At 47.2% G+C, this 19391-nt stretch overlaps 2 protein-coding genes across 2 annotated transcripts; one reads left to right on the top strand and one right to left on the bottom strand.

Moving 5' to 3' along the window:
- gpia (glucose-6-phosphate isomerase a) lies at positions 1 to 9598 on the top strand. Its single transcript, XM_085281045.1, has 18 exons — positions 1 to 249; positions 1067 to 1157; positions 1422 to 1490; positions 2257 to 2376; positions 2453 to 2536; positions 2606 to 2752; positions 2871 to 2942; positions 3083 to 3127; positions 3718 to 3771; positions 4201 to 4261; positions 4474 to 4517; positions 4849 to 5001; positions 5162 to 5291; positions 5825 to 5901; positions 6009 to 6137; positions 6248 to 6323; positions 6474 to 6540; positions 9269 to 9598. Exons 1-18 carry the CDS (start codon positions 131 to 133, stop codon positions 9390 to 9392), a joined length of 1662 nt encoding a protein of 553 aa, XP_085137171.1. The 5' UTR covers positions 1 to 130; the 3' UTR covers positions 9393 to 9598.
- A 1335-nt stretch (positions 9599 to 10933) lies between these two features.
- Positions 10934 to 14462, bottom strand: mphosph6 (M-phase phosphoprotein 6). Its single transcript, XM_085281049.1, has 5 exons — positions 14285 to 14462; positions 13405 to 13517; positions 12479 to 12569; positions 11914 to 12014; positions 10934 to 11795 (listed from the first exon to the last, which is right to left on the bottom strand). Exons 1-5 carry the CDS (start codon positions 14330 to 14332, stop codon positions 11672 to 11674), a joined length of 477 nt encoding a protein of 158 aa, XP_085137175.1. The 5' UTR covers positions 14333 to 14462; the 3' UTR covers positions 10934 to 11671.
- Between the last annotated feature and the right edge of the window lie 4929 nt (positions 14463 to 19391).

Here is a 19391-nt window from a genome sequence, read left to right on the forward strand (position 1 = left end):
AGCGGCTCTTTCCTCGCGGTGCTCCTCCCTGACTCCCCACCACATTCAGTCCAGTACCGGCTGCGGAGGGTCGAGTCTCACCGGGGAGCGTCTTCAATTTGTCCACATCGAGCACCGAGCAGCCGCCATCATGGCTCTGACCGCCGACGCAAACTTCCAGAAGCTGAAGCAGTGGCACGAGGCAAACGGCGCGAGCCTCAACATGAGGGCCCTGTTCGAGTCCGACCCGGAGCGTTTCGGCCGGTTCAGGTGAGGACAGCCGGAGGACGTATCCCCGTGGTTGGAGGTCCTCAGCGCTCCGCCCGGTTATCGATTCTCCTTCTCGGACTGTGACCGCAGGTGACCGACAAGGTCACCGATCCGCTCCGCGCGTTTCCGCTGTAAGCCCCCCCACCCCGTACTCCCTTCGTCATCATCGCCCCCCGCCCGGGTACTGAGCCCGAAACCTGCAGACCAGAGGCCCGACACCCGGTGGCTCCCTCCTCTACCGATATGGGTTACTGTTAGCTGCTTGCTAAAACGACTGCTTCCATTATCGGACAGTCTGCAGAGATTTCCTGTTTGTGCCGAACCTGCGCACGTGCTTACTAAGCGTTCACCAACACACCACCAGGCCCTCGCAGGTGGGTCTCAGGTGTGGGGTTGACCTCATACTGACGTTTACGTTGCAGACTGTCACGGGAGCGACAGGTTGCCTGTGGCGCGTCTGTCCGTTAATGGAAGCAGAACACCTGAAGGAAGTTTCAGGTGTTCTGCTTCCATTATCGGACAGACGATAATGGAAGCATTAGCCCTGACATCGGGCGAGCCCCCCCGCCGGGCTCGCCCGATGTCAGGGCGGGATGCGGGCGGTAATGAAGCACAGGAGCCGGGGGTGGGACAACCGGGCACCGGTTCTGCCCGCGGGTACGTGCGCTGTGACGCATCCGCAGACAGACTGTTGAGGGTGATGCTGCGGTCATCACCCTCAGGCGGTTGCTCTGTTGTTGTTCAGGTCCTGTGTTTGGCTGCTCTGTGCGTGTCTGTGAAACTGGGTGTAAATAAAGGTTTTTGGCTCTGCTCACAGCACCACCCTGCAGACGGATGATGGCGACATCCTGATCGATTATTCCAAGAACCTGATCAACCAGGACGTCTTGGCCATGCTCCTGGCCCTGGTGAGAACACACTCGGTCTTTGATTTTGAAAGGCAGCTGGAGCTCACCTGTAGCAGCAGGTTCAGCTAAAGGTGAGCGGAGGAGGCGTGCCTTATCTGCTCAGAGCTCCAGTGAAACAGGAAGGTTTCCACACTTTATTTGGAAAGAGAAGCGTTGCGCCACGGCACCAGTGGCGGGCGCCGTGTCGACATGTCACCGCTTCCTGGTGGTGAAATGAGCTTCCTGAAGTCACCTGATTGCTGCCCGTGTGTTTCCTGTGTGCAGGCCAAGTCTCGGGGGCTGGAGGAGGCGCGGAAGAGGATGTTTTCCGGAGAGAAGATCAACTTCACCGAGGTAACGCCTCCTCACACGTCCACGTAGAAACTAAAAGGGGAACGAAGGTCACGTGACCGCTTTCCTCTAGCTTCACTTATCCATCATTAATCCCACGAAGGTGTTTATCAGGTCGATCGAGCAAAGGTTTGTAGAGCGAATAAATGATTCAGGTGTGTGTGTGCACTCGCGTTAAAGTACACCTGCGCAGGCTCGACCTGTACGCATCTAAATTCCAACTGACACTCAAACGCACCACGATGACTTTATTTTGTTGGTTTCAGAGACGCTCTTCATCCTCCACCTGACACCGCGCAGACTCAGAGCTGCTGACACACACACACACTGAAGGTCAATGTATTGCTCAGCAGCGGCTGATTGAGCAGCTCCTGATCAACACGATGGATCACAAATCTTAAATATTTACGCAAACACGTTTGTATCACTTAAATCAGGCTGTGTGGTGACGTCATCGATCACAGGAAGCTGTTATAATTTTACCAAACACTGTAAATGGCTCCTGTATCAATAAAGTTCAGCCTGTTTGAACGTGCTGATGGATCCTGACCTGATCGGGGGATTCCACAGATCTGATTGATCAGTATGGTGATGTCACACCTGCTGATCTCTAACCTGGGAGCAGGGTAGGGTCACAGCATCTGTTGCCATGGTGATATATCCCAGTGTGAGGTGGCCCTCAGACTCGGAGGTGACTCCGACATCAGCGCGTGCGTTTGTGTGAGGGGGTCGCTGCTAACCCCGTTGTTGTTACCGCATGCGCTCACAGGGCCGGGCCGTGCTCCACGTCGCTCTGAGGAACCGCTCCAACACGCCGATCCTCGTCGACGGCGAAGACGTGATGCCCGAGGTCAACAGGGTGCTCGACAAGATGAAGGCGTTCTGCCAGGTGAGTGTGTGTCTGTGAGCGTGTGTCAATGCGTGTGACGCCTGGAGGTCGTGACCTTTGTGTCGTGTGTTTACAGAAAGTTCGCAGTGGTGACTGGAAAGGCTTCAGCGGGAAGAGCATCACTGACGTGGTGAACATCGGCATCGGAGGCTCCGACCTGGTGAGTGACCGCTGAGCTCTCGCACGCGCGTCAGCAGTCATGTGACTCACTGTGTTGTGGTGCGTTCAGGGCCCTCTGATGGTGACGGAGGCTCTGAAGCCGTACTCGGCGGGAGGACCGGACGTTTGGTTCGTTTCCAACATCGACGGGACTCACCTGGCCAAGACGCTCGCCAAGCTGAACCCCGAGACCACCCTGTTCATCATTGCCTCCAAGGTCACACACGCCTAACTCCTGGGTCTGAGCATGCTCAGTCGGTTGCTTTCAGTTTCGAGAGACTATTGGTTTGAGTTACTGTTTGCTAACTCTCCGTTCCTCACTCTGACCTCCTCAGACCTTCACCACCCAGGAGACCATCACCAACGCCGAGTCCGCCAAAGACTGGTTCTTGCAGACCGCCGCCGACGTGAGTAGACCCGAGCCTGACGCAGCTGCTCTAAAACACACAGTCGCTTTAAAATGGAGGCAGACGGGGTCAGGGGTCAGGGGGTCGGGTGGTGATCTCTCCATCACGCTCACGAGCTTCTCTCCTCTCATCCTCCACAGAAATCTGCTGTGGCCAAACACTTTGTGGCTCTGTCCACCAACTCAGTGAGTCACACACGCAGGCAGACACACACACACACGCAGACACACACACACACGCAGACACACACACACACAGACACACACATGCTCACACGCAGACACACACACACACACGCAGACAGACACACACACGCAGACACACACATGCTCACACGCAGACACACACACACACACACACAGACACACACATGCTCACACGCAGACACACACATGCTCACACGCAGACACACACATGCTCACACGCAGACACACACACACACGCAGACACACACACACACAGACACACACATGCTCACACGCAGACACACACATGCTCACACGCAGACACACACATGCTCACACGCAGACAGACACACACACGCAGACACACACATGCTCACACGCAGACACACACACACACGCAGACAGACACACACACGCAGACACACACATGCTCACACGCAGACACACACACACACGCAGACAGACACACACACACACGCTCTCATGCACACACAGGCAGACACACACACGCAGACACACACACACAGGCAGACACACACACGCTGCTCTAATCAGATCATCTGCAGCCTCTCTGTCTCCGCCTCCTTCAGGCTAAGGTGAAGGACTTCGGCATCGACACGGCGAACATGTTCGAGTTCTGGGACGTAAGTGCGCCTGTTACGATGATGAGGAGGATGATATGACTATGAATGCATGTGACTCGGATGGTTTTCAGCGGCGGGCTGGTGACGTGTAACCTGGGTAACAGGTTTTTGAGTCGACCCTCGTTATTTATTTAATAATATTCGTTTGTGTTGATTCTGGCTCCTTCACAGTTAAATTCATCGCTTTTCTTCAGATTTAAGGAGCTCGTCATTTTTACCGTAGTCGGAGTTCCTTCGTGTTTCTCGTGAGGTCGCTCCTGTCGTGACCTCGGTTAACGCTGCCATCCTTCTGCTGAAAACAAACTGACAGAAAGCGGCTCAGTGCGAGCTCGCTGCTTCCTGTCACTGCTTTTATTTTGACGATCTGCTGCCCTGCCTGTGCTCTGATTGGTGGAGTGACTGTGTGATGTCATGTTTGCTTGTCCTCAGTGGGTCGGAGGTCGCTACTCGCTGTGGTCGGCCATCGGTCTGTCCATCGCTCTGCACGTGGGTACGTCTGTGACTCTGCTGTCGCCGGGGCAAAGTTATCAGTCAGTGATGGCGTCGTCCTGTCAGAGGAAAGAAGGATTATTCTGGACTGAGAATCAAGCAAAGCTGCTCTGCAGCGAGCTGAGCTTCAGCCTGTTGATATGTGCACGACTGAGTTGTTGTCCCTCCTTCTGAGAGCCTGATTGATAAACTCTGGTTTGTTTTGTGTTTCAGGCTTTGAGAACTTCGAGCAGCTTCTCTCCGGAGCTCACTGGATGGTACGCCGCCGTCTCTTCTGCTTTCTTGCGAGCGAGTTACTTCACGTTCGTCCGCTGGACAAAAATGGATTTCAACACGTGTTATTTGATCGTTGCGTCACTCTGAAATGTTTCCACGCTTCCCGTCAAGTTACTGAACAGGACACTTTCACAACTCGGGCTCGAATGTGAAAGGCGAGAGAATGGCGCCCTTTGTTTCTGCACGCGCTCTGTGCACAATACTTGCACACGCTCTGCTGACTGCAGGTGAACATCTCACCTGCAGTCAGCAGAGCGTGTGCAGCCTGACAGCAGGAGCATGAACCTAAACTCTCCTCCCCCCTCCTCCCAGGACAACCATTTCCGCAGTGCCCCCCTGGAGCAAAACGCCCCCGTGCTACTCGCCATGCTTGGCGTCTGGTACATCAACTTCTTCCAGGCAGAGACCCACGCCATGCTGCCCTACGACCAGTACATGCACCGCTTCGCCGCCTACTTCCAGCAGGTCAGTGACGCAGGGAGGCGGGTCTGCAGGTGTGACGCCTGCGTCACGTAACGGGCAGGAGACCACAGAAACCTTACATTACATCAGACTGCGGCGTGGGGGTGGAGTTTCGTGTTCGTGATGAATGTTGGCGCTGATGACCCGTCTGTTTGGTCTTCAGGGCGACATGGAGTCCAATGGGAAGTACATCACCAAAGATGGCGCCCGCGTCAACTACCACACTGGACCAATCGTGTGGGGCGAGCCGGGGACCAATGGGCAGCACGCCTTCTACCAGCTCATCCACCAAGGTGAAGCTCCACCCTTTAATTATGTAACAGTGACCGCTCGTTAGTGAACATCAGGGCAGCTTATCACACCTGCAGCCCCAGCGTAGGTCACACAAACCTTCATGATCCAAGCACAGGTGAGTTAAAATGGTCACAGACGACGTGCCGCGTACCTGGAGCGCCCGAGCCTGAAGCTGAAGCTCCTCCCCCTGTGGAAACACCTGTACAGGTCCTTTTGTAAACATAATCAGATGTCTTTTATTTAATAAGAGACGTGAGAGGGGCACACCTGAGTGTCTTTGATCTGCTGCTTATTGATCTGAGAACATTCGAGATGCTGTGATTGGATACCACAGGGCTCCTTCCACAGATGATTGGTGGCGTCGAATGCTCCCCCCCCCCCCCCCACAGCAGAGGGAGCCGGATTATTCTGGATCACTGAGGCCAGACAGAGTTTTCTTCTTTGGTCTGATCTGATTGGAGCTCGCCGCCTCGTGCGTCTGAACAGCCTGTGATCAATACCCAGAGTTAACAGACTGCTTGTCCTTCCTCAGGCACTCGTATGATTCCTGCTGACTTCCTCATTCCTGCTCAGTCTCAGCATCCAATCAGAAACAACCTCCACCACAAGGTCTGGACATTTAACGTTACCTTAGCCAGGCTGAACTGATTAGCTGGAGGAACCGAGAGCACACCTGGATGATGTAACGCCTCACGGGTGTTGTGTGCTTCATGCAGATCCTGGTGGCGAACTTCCTGGCTCAGACCGAAGCGCTGATGAAGGGAAAGACTCCGGACGAGGCCCGGAAAGAGCTGGAGGCCGCCGGCATGTCGGGAGATGCTCTGGAGAAGCTGCTGCCGCACAAGGTAAGAGCGCACACCTGGACACACCTGTGTGTGACCATCAGAGTAGAAACAGTCAGGTGACTGTACAGCGTGTCGACGTTCCAGCGTTTAAATGATGTTTTTCTCTGCAGGTGTTTCTGGGGAACAAGCCGAGCAACTCGATCGTTTTCAAGAAGCTCACCCCGTTCATACTGGGAGCTCTGGTCGGTGAGTACTGGCTTTTTAATCAAACGTGCTGCTGTGGGCGGAGTCACTGCAGGTGATCTCCGGTTACTGTAAACTTCAGTTGCACCAATAACGTCTCAGGTGTGTCCATTTAAAGAGGAGGAGTCTGACACAGCTGTGTTGTTCTTTCAGCCATGTACGAGCACAAGATTTTCGTCCAGGGCGTCATGTGGGACATCAACAGCTACGACCAGTGGGGGTGAGTCACACCTGGGCGGGGCTAAACTCGGGTTTAAGGTAGATTAAGCTTCCACGTTTGGGTTTTATTTTACAATTAAACATATTCATTTTTTTAAAAATTTTTAACGATCTTGAACGGTCACTTTGCTGCCACTAATAGACCTCCATACATTCCCTTTTTTAAATAACTTAACCCTTTAGAGCCGGTCGGAGCGGGCACGCTCTGTTTTGCGTAACTATTTTTAAATTATTAGAAGACAGGGGCATTGGTACACTTTTATTTACAAAGCTATGCTTGGATTGCTGCCTCCTTATATTTGTACTTTGGTCACAAGGACAAATAGTGGTTCTTACTCCTTGCGCTCAAATGATCAGCTGCTGTTGTCTGTTCCCCTTGTCCGCACAGAGCTGGGTAAGAAAGCCTTTGTCCACTCTGCGCCTTTTTCATGGAACATGTTACAGAAAGACTGGAAACTAACTGAATTGTTGTCTTTAAATGTTTTTAAAACTAAACTCAAAGGCCTACAGGCTGCCTCAATAATGTGTAATTGTTTTGTGTAATTTTAACTTTGTTTGTTCGTATGTATTTGTCTTGAAATGTGCTGCCTCTTGGCCAGGACTCCCTTGAAAAAGAGGTCTTTGATCTCAACGGGACATTCCTGGTTAAATAAATAAATAAAATAAAAAATCCCGGCAGCACTGCAACCACATAAGCTAGCACAATATTTTTTATTTTTTTTTGCATATGAAACCGGAGGAGTTGTACTTACATCTGATGCCATCAGCTTGTCCTCGGTCACAGTTTCCTTCCACATACAGCTTTGCAAAAACTGCATAAAAAGCGCTTGCAGCAACAAAAACATAATATTCCAGAAACACGCTTTGCCGATCCGATCAGCTGTTCATAACACTTCCTACGTCCATCAGCGCGAACTTTTGCATGTCCGCCATGTCCTGCCCGAAACCGGAAGTGACGTCATTTTCGCGGAAATGTAGTTGTTTTTGTTTTTGTTTTTTTTTACCATCAGGGCCTCATGAGCCTATACTGGTGTTTTTAAAAGTTATGTTTGACTTTATGACTTTCTGTGTCGTTTCTGGGATGCTTAGGACTCATATTGCACTGCTGGAAATAGTTTATTTTGATGCACATGCTGCTTTTTTGCAAATTTGCATTATAATATTTATTTTCGTTTTTCCTGCAGTATATAAAAATTGGTGTATTTCAAAAATAAAACTATGAAGACACTCAAAATAAATTTCCTGTGGTGGGAAACTAGTTTGTGCAACTTTTTTGTATTTGCAGTTTTGAGGGATAAACCTCTTAAATTTCTCTAACTAGAAATATATGTTAAAAAAGCAAAAACGATTTTCAATTTTTTTGTAGTTTATTGCACTTTTTTTGCAATTTATGTAATTACTATGCACTTAATGCAGACATATTATTAAAATCTGGGCTATAATTGTTGTATTGATGTATAGCAACTTGAAATGCTCCCAAAGATGGCTCCACAGCATGTAAAAATATAATATAAGCTCTGGCGGACTTGGTTCTATGGTAGGTCTTAAAGGGTTAAAGTTGTTGGGTTTTTTGTATTTAAATTAAAACAATGAATTTTCACTGTATTTATTTTATCACGTCTTAAAACATGTATTCAGAACTGCTTACTCTTCATCGTGACTCCGTCTTAGTCTAGTTTTACATGTTTTCATTTTGTGCTTATGTCAGGTAACCTTGAGGGTCTTTAAAGGCGCCTTTTATTATTATATATCCAGTTGTTCAGTGATGACGTGACGAATCCTACTTCCGGGTCTAAAGTAGTCTGCGTTTAATATGGCTTTTGTGTTGTTAACATGTTTAATGTTTTGTATTTTCTTATATTTGATCTCAAAAAGCTCCTAAAACAGTCAGTGATCCCTGTTGACCTCCCTCGGCTTTTATTACTGCTAATCATTTATTTAAGCTCAGTTTTTAAAACCTTAGGATGTAACTACAGCCCAGCCCATGCAGCAGTATATGAATGACTAACCTCGTATTGTGGATGGATTATCTCAGTTGTTCTCCTGGCTGAAGTTTGGTCCTTTTACAGCATCCTGCCATGCGATTACATTTGTTCCTGACCACCGAGAACACTCACGTTAACTTTTATCGAGTGGAAAAAAAGTAGCTTGTTTATATTATGCTAACATAGCTGTGTCGCTAGCGGTCACGTAGCACATCATTATATACCAGCTAGCCCAACTTCAGTAACCCTACAAACGTCACTGCTGTTTAGTTTTCTGTCTTCATTTATGCTGGAAGTGATAGCAGAGCTGTACGTTTTAATTTGTTTCCAAAACCCCGCAGTCAGGACATGCTATATTGTATTTAGATAGAAGCTAGCGAGCTAACTCCCTGCTAACGTCTAACTCCGTTAAATGTCATAAATTCCGTTTTCATGGATTCCTGGATGTTAAACTCAATTGTTACACCTGGTAGAGCAGAACGATGATCATTTTATTAAAGATGAAAGACTTTAGACAGTTTTTCAACTCTCAGTAATGCCACAGTGATCGTTTGATATATGGACCTGCAGCGGAGTTTAGACCCAGACACGGCTAGTGACGTCAGACTGAACAACCGGATTTAGTCAAACTTGCCTCATTGGTACCAGCGGTCTTCCGTACGTTTCCCTTACAAAATAATTGTTGTTGACCAACCAGCGTTGCTGTGTAAAGTTGTGTTGCTGACCCGCCTCTTTCCGCCGCAGGGTGGAGCTCGGGAAGCAGCTCGCCAAGAAGATCGAGCCGGAGCTGAAGTACGACTCGGAGGTGACCTCCCACGACTCGTCCACCAACGGCCTCATCAACTTCCTGAAGAAGAACTTCGCCTGAACGTTGAGCCGGCGTTAGCCGACCTCATCCTCCATCCTCATTGGCTGAATGATGTTTGTCTTGTCGTACGCTGTGAGCACTTCCTGTCTGTTATCTGTGTGCTAAGAGTCTTCACGTGTAGACGAGTCCTGAAAACGTACACGTTTGTGTAGGTGACCATGCCCAGTCAACTGTGACTTTCAAAATAAAAGCCTGTTTGTCGCCAATGCTGTTTGGTTTCATTGTGAGGTCACAGGAAATGCTTCTGTCCAATCAGTGAGCTTGTTTAAAGGAGAAGTCGGCTTCAGCAGTCAGGTAATTACTGATTACTGATCAGGTGTGATGTTGGACTGGCCTCGCTGGACGACGGGGGGGGTGCTGAGCTGAAGCCTCGCGCTGATGTTTGGGGCGGGACGAGGGAAATGCTGTTGGCGCTGCACAACAAGGCCGTGCTGGTGACACATGAGCAACAGGTAACGCACACCTGTAATGCTCACTGGTGCTGATTTTACACACCTGCTCTGAACTTATCATCCAATCAGAGGTCAGCAGTACCTATGCAAGTCATGGATTCTCACATCAAAGCAAATTTAAACTCTTCTGTGACAGAGCGTGGTGACTCACAGCCAAACGACCGTTTTAAACCTTTTCTGGTGGAACAAAAGCACCTGATCCCAGTTCAAACAGGTGAGTTATGACACAGCGTGTACAGGCGTTCAGTTCCTGCGTCAGCCGGCGAGCATGTTTATTTTAACATGACTCACTGCAGAGCCTCTAGTGGACATCAGGGGAACTGCAGGTGTGGAAGCGATGAAGGGTGCTGAGTCTTGACTTCCTGAAGTTGAACAGTTGTTATTAAGACGTTTAAGATAAAGTAGGATGATTTTGATCTGGATCAAGCAAAGGTGCTCTTATTTTAAAGCCCTAATATTGAATGAACTCTTTAAAGCCTGCTAGGAGTTTAACGTTTGTGTGGAGCAAACATTGATTAAAAACAGCCGCATGCCTGCTCCGACCTCCGTGCACAAATGCATCGTTTGTGCTTCAGTGAGCGCCAGCCCGCTCAGACTGGACGAGCAGGAAGCGATCAGATTTCTGATGGCTGCGCTCCAACTGGCACTCAGTTTACCCTCAAGGGTTTTTTTGCACTAATAAAGTGGAGTAAAGTATTTTGTCAATTATATCATCAGTTATTGCAAATTTTCAAATGTATATCGTGATATTTTTGGTCATATCGCCCTGCTCTAATTACCAGGCCTCTGCAGAACTTCAACACATGCTGATGAGGCCGTTTAAATCAGCTGTGCTGGATCAGGGACATGTCTAAGACCTGCAGGACACCACCTCGAACAGACTGTAGTTAAGAGGACAGGCTGCACAGTGGGAACATGGAGCTGTCGTGTTGCTGCCATCCGATTACAAACAGGCTCGTATTCTTATTAAAGATGTTCGTTTAAGTGGAAATATCTGAATTACACATTATCCTGAGCTTTTTGATCAGGGTTGAATTTATTCTGAAATAAATAACTGAAAGTTAAAACATCAATAACTCAAAGGTACAATTTCTTTTATTTTGAAATTTTAATTTATCCAAACTTCATGTGTGACTCTGAAATTATTTTCAGTTTGAAGTTTTCTAATTATTTCCATATATTTACGTTTATATTTGTTAACACTTTACGTTTCTAAGCCGTCATCTCTAACTGGTTTCCTCTCAGTCACCTTTGGGAACGAGGGGGCCGCCACTCGCCGCGGAGACGAGCTTCTTGCCACCTTCTCCTCCATGGCTCGGGCGGAGGAGACATCTACGCGGTGTTCTGGCCCGGATGTCACGGCAGTCAGCCGAGGATCCGTCTCCCGTGGCGAATGCCGTATGTCACGCTCTGCTGGCAACCCGGCCCAGACCGTTGTACGTTCATTGACCGCCGCCATGTTCGACCCGTTTTTAAACACACCAACTGTCAGGCGGCGGAGCTTCAACACTCGAGCTTAAACGAGACACTCTGAAATAAACACATCCTCCATCTTTTATTTACAGTCTGTGTTTTACTTCTTCAGAGGTCTGAACTAACCTTCACCTCCTCATGACGAGCAAACAAGTGGAGGAGGCGTGGCTTTAAACACCCCTCAGGTGAGTCACATACAGAGTTAAAAAGCAAACAGGGAATAAACATGCAGCTCTCAGGAGCTCTGAGGCTGCTCGTGTCCTCCTCGTGGAATAAAAGCAGGATGTATAACATCCACACAGCTGCTGCTCCACGCCAGCCTCACGTCTAAAAACATCTGGAGCGCGAGCGTCTTCAGTCCTGAGGCTTCACGAATGCTCTCTTCGCCGCCTCGTGGTTCTCCTCGTCCGCCTCCTGCGCCACTCGCTCTCGCTTCGTTGCAAACTTCTTCTTCATGCTTCCAACTAAACTCTCGTACCTGCCGAGAAAAACAGCAGATGAGAGCCTCGCCTCACGCACTGTGTGTGTGTGTGTGTCTGTAATGAGCTACAGTAGGAACACGCAGCGCTTCAGCATCAGAGGGAAACAGTTCGTACCTCAGAGCCATTTCTTCATCTGTGACGTCTGTTTGCATCCGGCTCAGGTCCTCCTCTTCCTCCTCCTCTTCCTCTCTGGGGTTCATCAGAGCCATCAGCTTCTGCAGGGACACACAGGACGGTTCCAGTTTAAATGCTGCAGAGCAAACACTCAGAGAGACTCGTCGTCCTGGGGTCAGGAGTCAGGGGGTAGGACAGAGGACCCAGGGTGAGGAGTCAGGGGGTAGGACAGAGGACCCAGGGTGAGGAGTCAGGGGGTAGGACACACCTGAAGCCTCCAGGTGACAGAGGCAGGGTCGTACTGGGATGCTTCTGCTGCAGTTGTACAGCTGAGATCTTACAGCAATATTTAAACATGAATAAAACAGCTGGTCGTTTCCATGGTAACCTTCAGTCAGACAGTCCCTGCTGGTTTAAATCGAGGCTGATTATTGTTAAAAAAACGAAGAACAAACTGATGTTTCTTAGCTCTGTGTCCTCCCAAACACAGCAGTCAGGTAATCTGACACTCCGCGAGGTCAGGGGTCAAAATAAAAACAGGAAGTGGGCGTGAAATGACACACACCTCGACTTCAGGATTGAAGCCTCTGAAGGAGAGTCGGCCATACTTCAGATCCTCGCAGGGAACGAAACTCCTCTCCTCGATGATCAGGTTCCTGCAGGAGCAGAGACGCCACAGTATTAAGAACACCTCCAGAATAACATCATCCGCCTCCATGATCACATGACCTCTGACCCCTAAGTACTTAAATCACACTTCACTGTGTTCAGACTTCAAACTAGACTCCATTCAGAAAACTGCACATTAAGCAGCTGCATGAAGAAAGTCCTTTAACGACGGTGCGGCGAGGCTGTTATACTCCTAGAGTATTTAAAGTAGAATGGGAGGCAGAGCCTTCAGTTTTCAGGCCCCTCTTCTGTGGAACCAGCTTCCAGTTTGGATTCAGGAGACAGACACTATCTCTACTTTCAAGATTAGGCTTCAAACTTTCCTTTTTGCTAAAGCATATAGTTAGGGCTGGACCAGGTGACCCTGAATCCTCCCTTAGTTATGCTGCAATAGACGTAGGCTGCCGGGGATTCCCATGATGCATTGAGTTTTTCCTTTCCAGTCACCTTTCTCACTCACTATGTATTAACAGACCTCTCTGCATTGAATCATATCTGTTATTAACCTCTGTCTCTCTTCCACAGCATGTCTTTATCCTGTCTTCCTTCTCTCACCCCAACCAATCACAGCAGATGGCCCCGCCCCTCCCTGAGCCTGGTTCTACTGGAGGTTTCTTCCTGTTAAAAGGAAGTTTTTCCTTCCCACTGTCGCCAAAGTGCTTGCACATAGGCTCGTATGTATTATTGTAGGATCTACTGTACAATATAACGCACCTTGAGGCGACTGTTGTTGTAATTTGGCGCTATATAAATAAAATTTAATTGAATTATACATTTTGCTTGAACTAAAGTGGGCGGAGCCTGAATGACGCTCATACGTACTCTTTAGCCTTGAGCTCGGGTAGGTCCAGGTACCAGTGCTCATCACTGATGATCCTCCGCTCGTCCTCCTCCAGCTGCTTCTTCGTCTCTGCATCCAGACGTCTCTGCATGAACTGTGGACACACACACGTCACCTTCAGCTGACGTTTCTGTGAGGTTTTAACCACACCTGCGCTCATGAATGATTTACTGCACTCAGCTGTGATTGGCTGAGGTCTCCCTGCAGAGAACCACAGCTGTTTTTCTCAGTGTGAAATCTTCCACATCTGCAGACCAGATTTTTAAAGTAAAGGTGAAAATCAGCTGAGAGGGTTTCATTCTGATTGGTCAAGGCATCAGGCCCCAGAAACATCTTCTCCACGTTGGTTCAGCCTCCCCAGGAAACAAACCAGCACCCTGTAGGTTGTAACCGCCCCCTGGATAATTTCCCCCAGGGATCAATAAAGTATTCTGATGTTATATCCGGTTCTGATACAGTTTTTAAAGCATGAATTTCAGCCGTTGTTCCCATTATTAGTGACGTAAAACAAATACCTGAGCATCCACACCGGTTCAGATTCGCATCACGTGACAGATCATTTTAAAGTCAGAGCTTATCTTTAGTGTCTCATACTCATACACACATTATTTATTAATAAATTACATTTACAGCCTGTTATTAACTCTGCTGAACGCCGATTTACTCTCCAGGTCACACTTGACATCAGGTAATAAAATTTAGCTTCTGTGTGAGATTTAAAACTTCATGTGAAGCAGAAAACCTTAAATCATCAGATTTCTGAGTGGAGTTATGCGCCGGCGCATTACAAAGCTAACGTTCTGCTAGCTATCGGCTGCTAGCTGCTCTCGCGTGTCCGTTAGCACGCGCAGCTTCACTCACCTTCATCCGCAGCAGGTTTTTGGACAGCTTCACCGACTCACTCGCCATCTTTAATCCAAGAGAATGCGGCTAACCGAACCGGAGGACCCTCGGTGCTGCACACCGAGCTAACGCCACGCTAAACAGAGGCAGAAAGAACCGAGCGCCGAGCTGCTTCTCCAGCCCTGCTAATCGAGCTCTGATGTGCAGCCCAGGGGCGGATCTAGAGAAATTTTCTTAGGGTGGCATGAGGGTGGCAAAGAAATCAAATGGGGTGGCAAAATCAAAGCCTTTTCCCCCCAAACACTCATGCAGGTGGTTACATGTGGTTACATGATTCAAATGCAGTAAGTATGCACGTTTTTCATATAAATATAGTCGATAACTTAATTATTGTCTGTAGCCCACATGATTACACACTTTAGTTACATAAAACATGTGAGTTTTGATGCTATGTACTGTATAGCCTGTATGATAAATAAATATGTAGCCCAATAAGTATAAACTCCAGAAAGCTACACAACATGGGGCGCTTCATTTACAAACACAAGTCTAACTTAAGTTTCACTGTTTTTGTTAGAAAACAGTCACATTGTTGCAGCTTAAATTACACAAAATGTCAGAAATCTGCACCGTCATGAACAAACATGTAAACCTCATTTTTCATGATTTGTTGGATGAACCCACTGAGGTCTGAAATACAACCGGCGATGTGTGACTCCTTTGAGTTTACGTTGTTTATGTCCAACACAGACATGTTGGGTAAATGTTTATAACTTGAAATGCAAATATAAAACGTACATTTTATAAACATAAACAACTATTTATCTAAAAATGCAGCCAATACACCGTTTGTTTCATTTTCTACAACCATTTAAAAATATTACTAAAACTAAAATGAGAGAACAATCAGGTGTGGCAATAAGATGCCCCACAAATGATGTGTGCCAGTAAAAACAAGTTTGTCCACCAAAAGACAGAAGAGCACAGGGACAAACCTGCAGGCCCGACAACAGCAGGTGTATCACTCCGCTGGTTTTCTACTTAGTGACAGTGTTTACGTTGCAAATGTGCCTCTGACAGTCATTAGCGCCCTCACTGACACACTAAACAAAACGACTACACAACAGAACGACTACACAACACACTAAACGTCACAAATCTGCCACATCTAAACTCTCTCTCTCGCTCTGTCTCGCTCGCCCTGTTACCGTCACTCCCCAAACTTTTCCCTCTTCCTAAACAACCAAATCCCACATGTTGACTTTTTTTTAATTGGTCGACATGGTGCATTTTTCCACCAATAAGAAAGAGGTGGCTTTTTTCCTTTCTTTCCTGTTTTCGTGCTGTCCTTACAAAACGCTTAAAACACACACGTGACGACAGTGTTTAGAACGAAGCGTGGCTGATATATATATGATCATAACTCTGGATTTACTGGCCTGTAATTAAAATTTAAAAACTTTGAAGTCCGAACTTTCAATGTGGCTGAAACAGAGACTCAGCGTGGCTGCAGCTTGTTGCTGTGTCAGCTTACATCAGTCATGTGATCTGGGGCCCGTTCTTCGTACGTCGCTTACTACATCCAAGATCAAATCATCGCGCTAACCGTGAGCTCGCTAATCCGGTTCTCCGAACACACCTGCTGTTGACGATTAGTACAGCTGGATGAAGTAATGTGAGATCACTGGGTGTCGTAAAAGGGGCTACGCATCGAGAGTAGAAACATTGATCGGCAACCCTCTGATTGGTCGGCGAAAATGTCGAAGGAGCGCGCTCGGTATTTTTCGGCAGCAGAGCAAGAACTCTTGAGTGAGGGATTTCAGGAGTTTCAGAGTTTAATCAGAACGCAAGGGAACACTGCAAAGGCTGCAAAAGCAAGGAGAGAGGGCTGGCAGGAAGTTGCTGACAAATTAAACTCGTAAGTAATTTAATAATAACAATAATAATGGATTGGATTTATATAGCGCTTTCCAAGGCACCCAAAGCGCTTTACAATGCCACTATTCATTCACTCTCACATTCACACACTGGTGGAGGCAGCTACAGTTGTAGCCACAGCTGCCCTGGGGCAGACTGACAGAAGCCAGGCTGCCATATCGCACCATCGGCCCCTCTGGCCAACACCAGTAGGCGGTAGGGTAAATTTATTATATTATATTACATTATATCCTCTTTCACATTAGAGCCACAACAGGACCCACTAGAACATGGGAACAAGTAAAAGTGAAATATAAGAATATTCTACAGAATGGTAATTAATATTTATCACTTATATTGCTTGTCGTCTCTTGGAAAGAGACCCTGAAATAATCTGTTTGTTTGTTCATAACAGCAACCAAGAAAAGGGCAGAGCAACAAAAGACAGGTGGTGGTCCTGCACCCCCTCGTCAACAAGTTGGTTAAGTGAATAATACCCTCACGGGAATATCGATATCTCTCTATGAGCACACTGTCGCGCTGAGCTAAAGGATCCTGTCTGTCCCGCAATATACGCTGAATTCTGAGGACTCTCCTTATCAATCTTGCACCTTCCGCAATGGGTTGCTCGCGTATACGGACAGGACATGGCTGCGACAGGCTTCCCAAATCCACCTTCGCTTTTATAGCCGTGGTCTCTCATCTTGATTACACGAAGTAATTTACAATTACTACTCTGAAATATGAATTACATCTGTAATAATCACATACATGTAATAGAATGTTAATAGTTCATTTCCCTTTTTTAGGGAATGACCTGTATGTATCTGTGTGACATCAATAAAAGGATCAAGTGCTGCATTACCTTTAGTTACATTGATGTTATTTATTTATGGTGAAACAGTGGTGGAATATCGCTGTTGTTTTCGTATAAATGAAGCGGACATACCTGCGTGGCCGCGATCTAATCCTGTTTACATAAAGTAAACCTGCTCCCGAGCAGGTTTACGCTTACGGCTCTGTTGCTATGACAGCAAGTCCCGGATGGGCTTCGGGGAACCGAACGATCCAAGATCACGCGAAATCGTCAACAATCTAATCCAGCTAACCTACTTAGCGAGGTACGAAGAACGGGCCCCTGGAGGTGCAGCGTGTCCGTGGACCACAGAGGGTTAATAACACTCACCTTCCTTCCATTTCCACAGTGTAACATCCACCCACCTGTGTAAAATCCAAAATTCCCATGGTGTTGTTCAAAATGTGCTCTGGCACGATCATGAGCATCGCTTGCTGCTGAAAACAAGAAAAAAGCCGGTCCTGCTATGGGCTGAACCATTTGTTACTGGTGCAGGGGGGACACTATGCAGTATATTCAGTTTTAGCATTTATATTCACTGCTGACTGTAACTACGCTCAAACTGTTAATGCTGTCTTACTTTAATAAACAACACTGTCATATGCAAAACTGGGGTGGCAAGGGATCATTTTAGGGTGGCACTTGCCACCCCATGCCACCCTTCTAGATCTGCCCCTGGGTGGCATGGAAATCAAATGGGGTGGCAAAATCAAAGCCATTTCTTTATACATATGCAGGTGTTACATTCTGTAATATGCATTATAAATGGTTAAAATACATCAAGTGCAGTATAAGTAAACGCATGTTTTATATAAACATTCTTCTTATTTTCTCAAACTACATAATTAAATATCTCAGTTACATAAAACAACTCCAGTTTGGAATTTATGTACTGTATCCACCATATAATAAATAAGCATGTAGCATAATAACTATAACACACAGAAAGCTACACAACATGAGGAGCACAAAGTCAAAGTAAACTTTATTGTTATCTCTGCTATACACAGTACAGTATATAGAAAGACGACACAACGAGGGCTGTGAGTTCGAGAGTCCGATGGCTTGCAAGAAAAAGCTGTCATGCAGTCTGGAGGATCAGGCCCGATGCTATGATAGCGTCTGCCGGATGGAAGGAGAGAAAAGAGTCCATGTGAGGGGTGTGAGGGGTCAGGCACGATGCAAGAGGCCTTACTGATGCAGCACACAAGATGTCCTGTAGCAGAGGGAGAGATGTTCCGATGGTCTTGGCAGCTGTTTTAACTACAAGTTTCTGACAATGACAATAAAGACATTCTATTCACACTGCTTTTATTAGAAATAATCAGACTGTTACATGTTACTACACACTAGCTACACACTAACTACACACTCCAAGAACACTAAATGTCACAAATCTCTCACATGTCAGAACTTCCTATTGATGTCGTCTTGCCGTCGTCACATCCAAAGCTTGCCTCTCTCCCCAAACAACCAAATGCCATATAATTTTTTGATTGGTCGACATGGTACATTGTTCCACTATTCATTGCTAATTGTAGAAAGGCTCAAATTCCAAATAAAGAACATTATCATATGCAAAACTACGGCAGCAAGAGATTGTTTTAGGGTGCCACCCCAGTAGATCCGCCCCTGCTGCAGCACCAAGTTTATCAATAATGATCAATAATACTTTAAGGAGTCTGTATCTGTATGCTCATTTATATTCTATCTATCAATCCCTAAATGTGATCAGCTCCTGATCCTTGGACTCACCTCTCAGGAATCTAAAGCCCCTTCTCCATTAGTACCTACTTGGATTGACTCGACACGGATCGACTGGTTTTCCATTACAATCAAGTACCTCCTAATGTTCATGGTCGTTGTCATACGTTTTTTTTTTTTACATTTTTATGTTCCCCTAAAAAGGTCCAGGGGGTGAGGGGAAATAACGAAATGTGTCCGGGTCAAAAAAAGGAGACAGCGAGACAAAATGGTTAAATTAAAGAGTTTTAGGGGAGTCACATGATGGAGCGTTTGGGAATGGCCGCGCCATAGAGAGTCTCTGACCCCCATCGATCCTACATTAGTTTTAAAACAAGGTAAACGCTCCCAAATAATATATTTCCTCACTGCGGTGACTTGCTAGATCAGTGTCCTTGGATTTATTGAGAGACATGGCCACAGGAACTAAGAAGAAGAGCGTGCAAACCCGAATCTCCACGGTGGCGGCGGGGGAAAGTAATGCTAGCAGTGCCAAGGTTAGCCCTGCTAGCCAAGAAGAAGGGCCAAAGATGGATATAAGCGGCCTGTTTGCCGAAACGACTAAGCTTGGAACTATCCTAACTAGTGTTGCGGCCGATGTATCTCACA

Source organism: Mchenga conophoros, linkage group LG7 (assembly GCF_057382185.1).
Source record: "Mchenga conophoros isolate Kocher_MC1m ecotype Shallow Benthic linkage group LG7, M_conophoros_male_GT1.1, whole genome shotgun sequence".
Taxonomy (NCBI): Eukaryota; Metazoa; Chordata; class Actinopteri; order Cichliformes; family Cichlidae; genus Mchenga; species Mchenga conophoros.

Bases quoted from the DNA above. Each gene is read 5' to 3' on its own strand.
- gpia (XM_085281045.1), top strand. From the start codon at position 131: ATGGCTCTGACCGCCGACGCAAACTTCCAGAAGCTGAAGCAGTGGCAC. The intron at 2,377-2,452 runs GTGAGTGTGTGT...GTGTGTTTACAG, and splicing joins AGATGAAGGCGTTCTGCCAG to AAAGTTCGCAGTGGTGACTG. The intron at 4,262-4,473 runs GTACGTCTGTGA...TTTGTGTTTCAG, and splicing joins GTCCATCGCTCTGCACGTGG to GCTTTGAGAACTTCGAGCAG.
- mphosph6 (XM_085281049.1), bottom strand. From the start codon at position 14,332: ATGGCGAGTGAGTCGGTGAAGCTGTCCAAAAACCTGCTGCGGATGAAG. The intron at 12,015-12,478 runs GTGTGTGTCATT...GTGTCCCTGCAG, and splicing joins GCTTCAATCCTGAAGTCGAG to AAGCTGATGGCTCTGATGAA. The intron at 11,796-11,913 runs GTACGAACTGTT...TTTTCTCGGCAG, and splicing joins GATGAAGAAATGGCTCTGAG to GTACGAGAGTTTAGTTGGAA.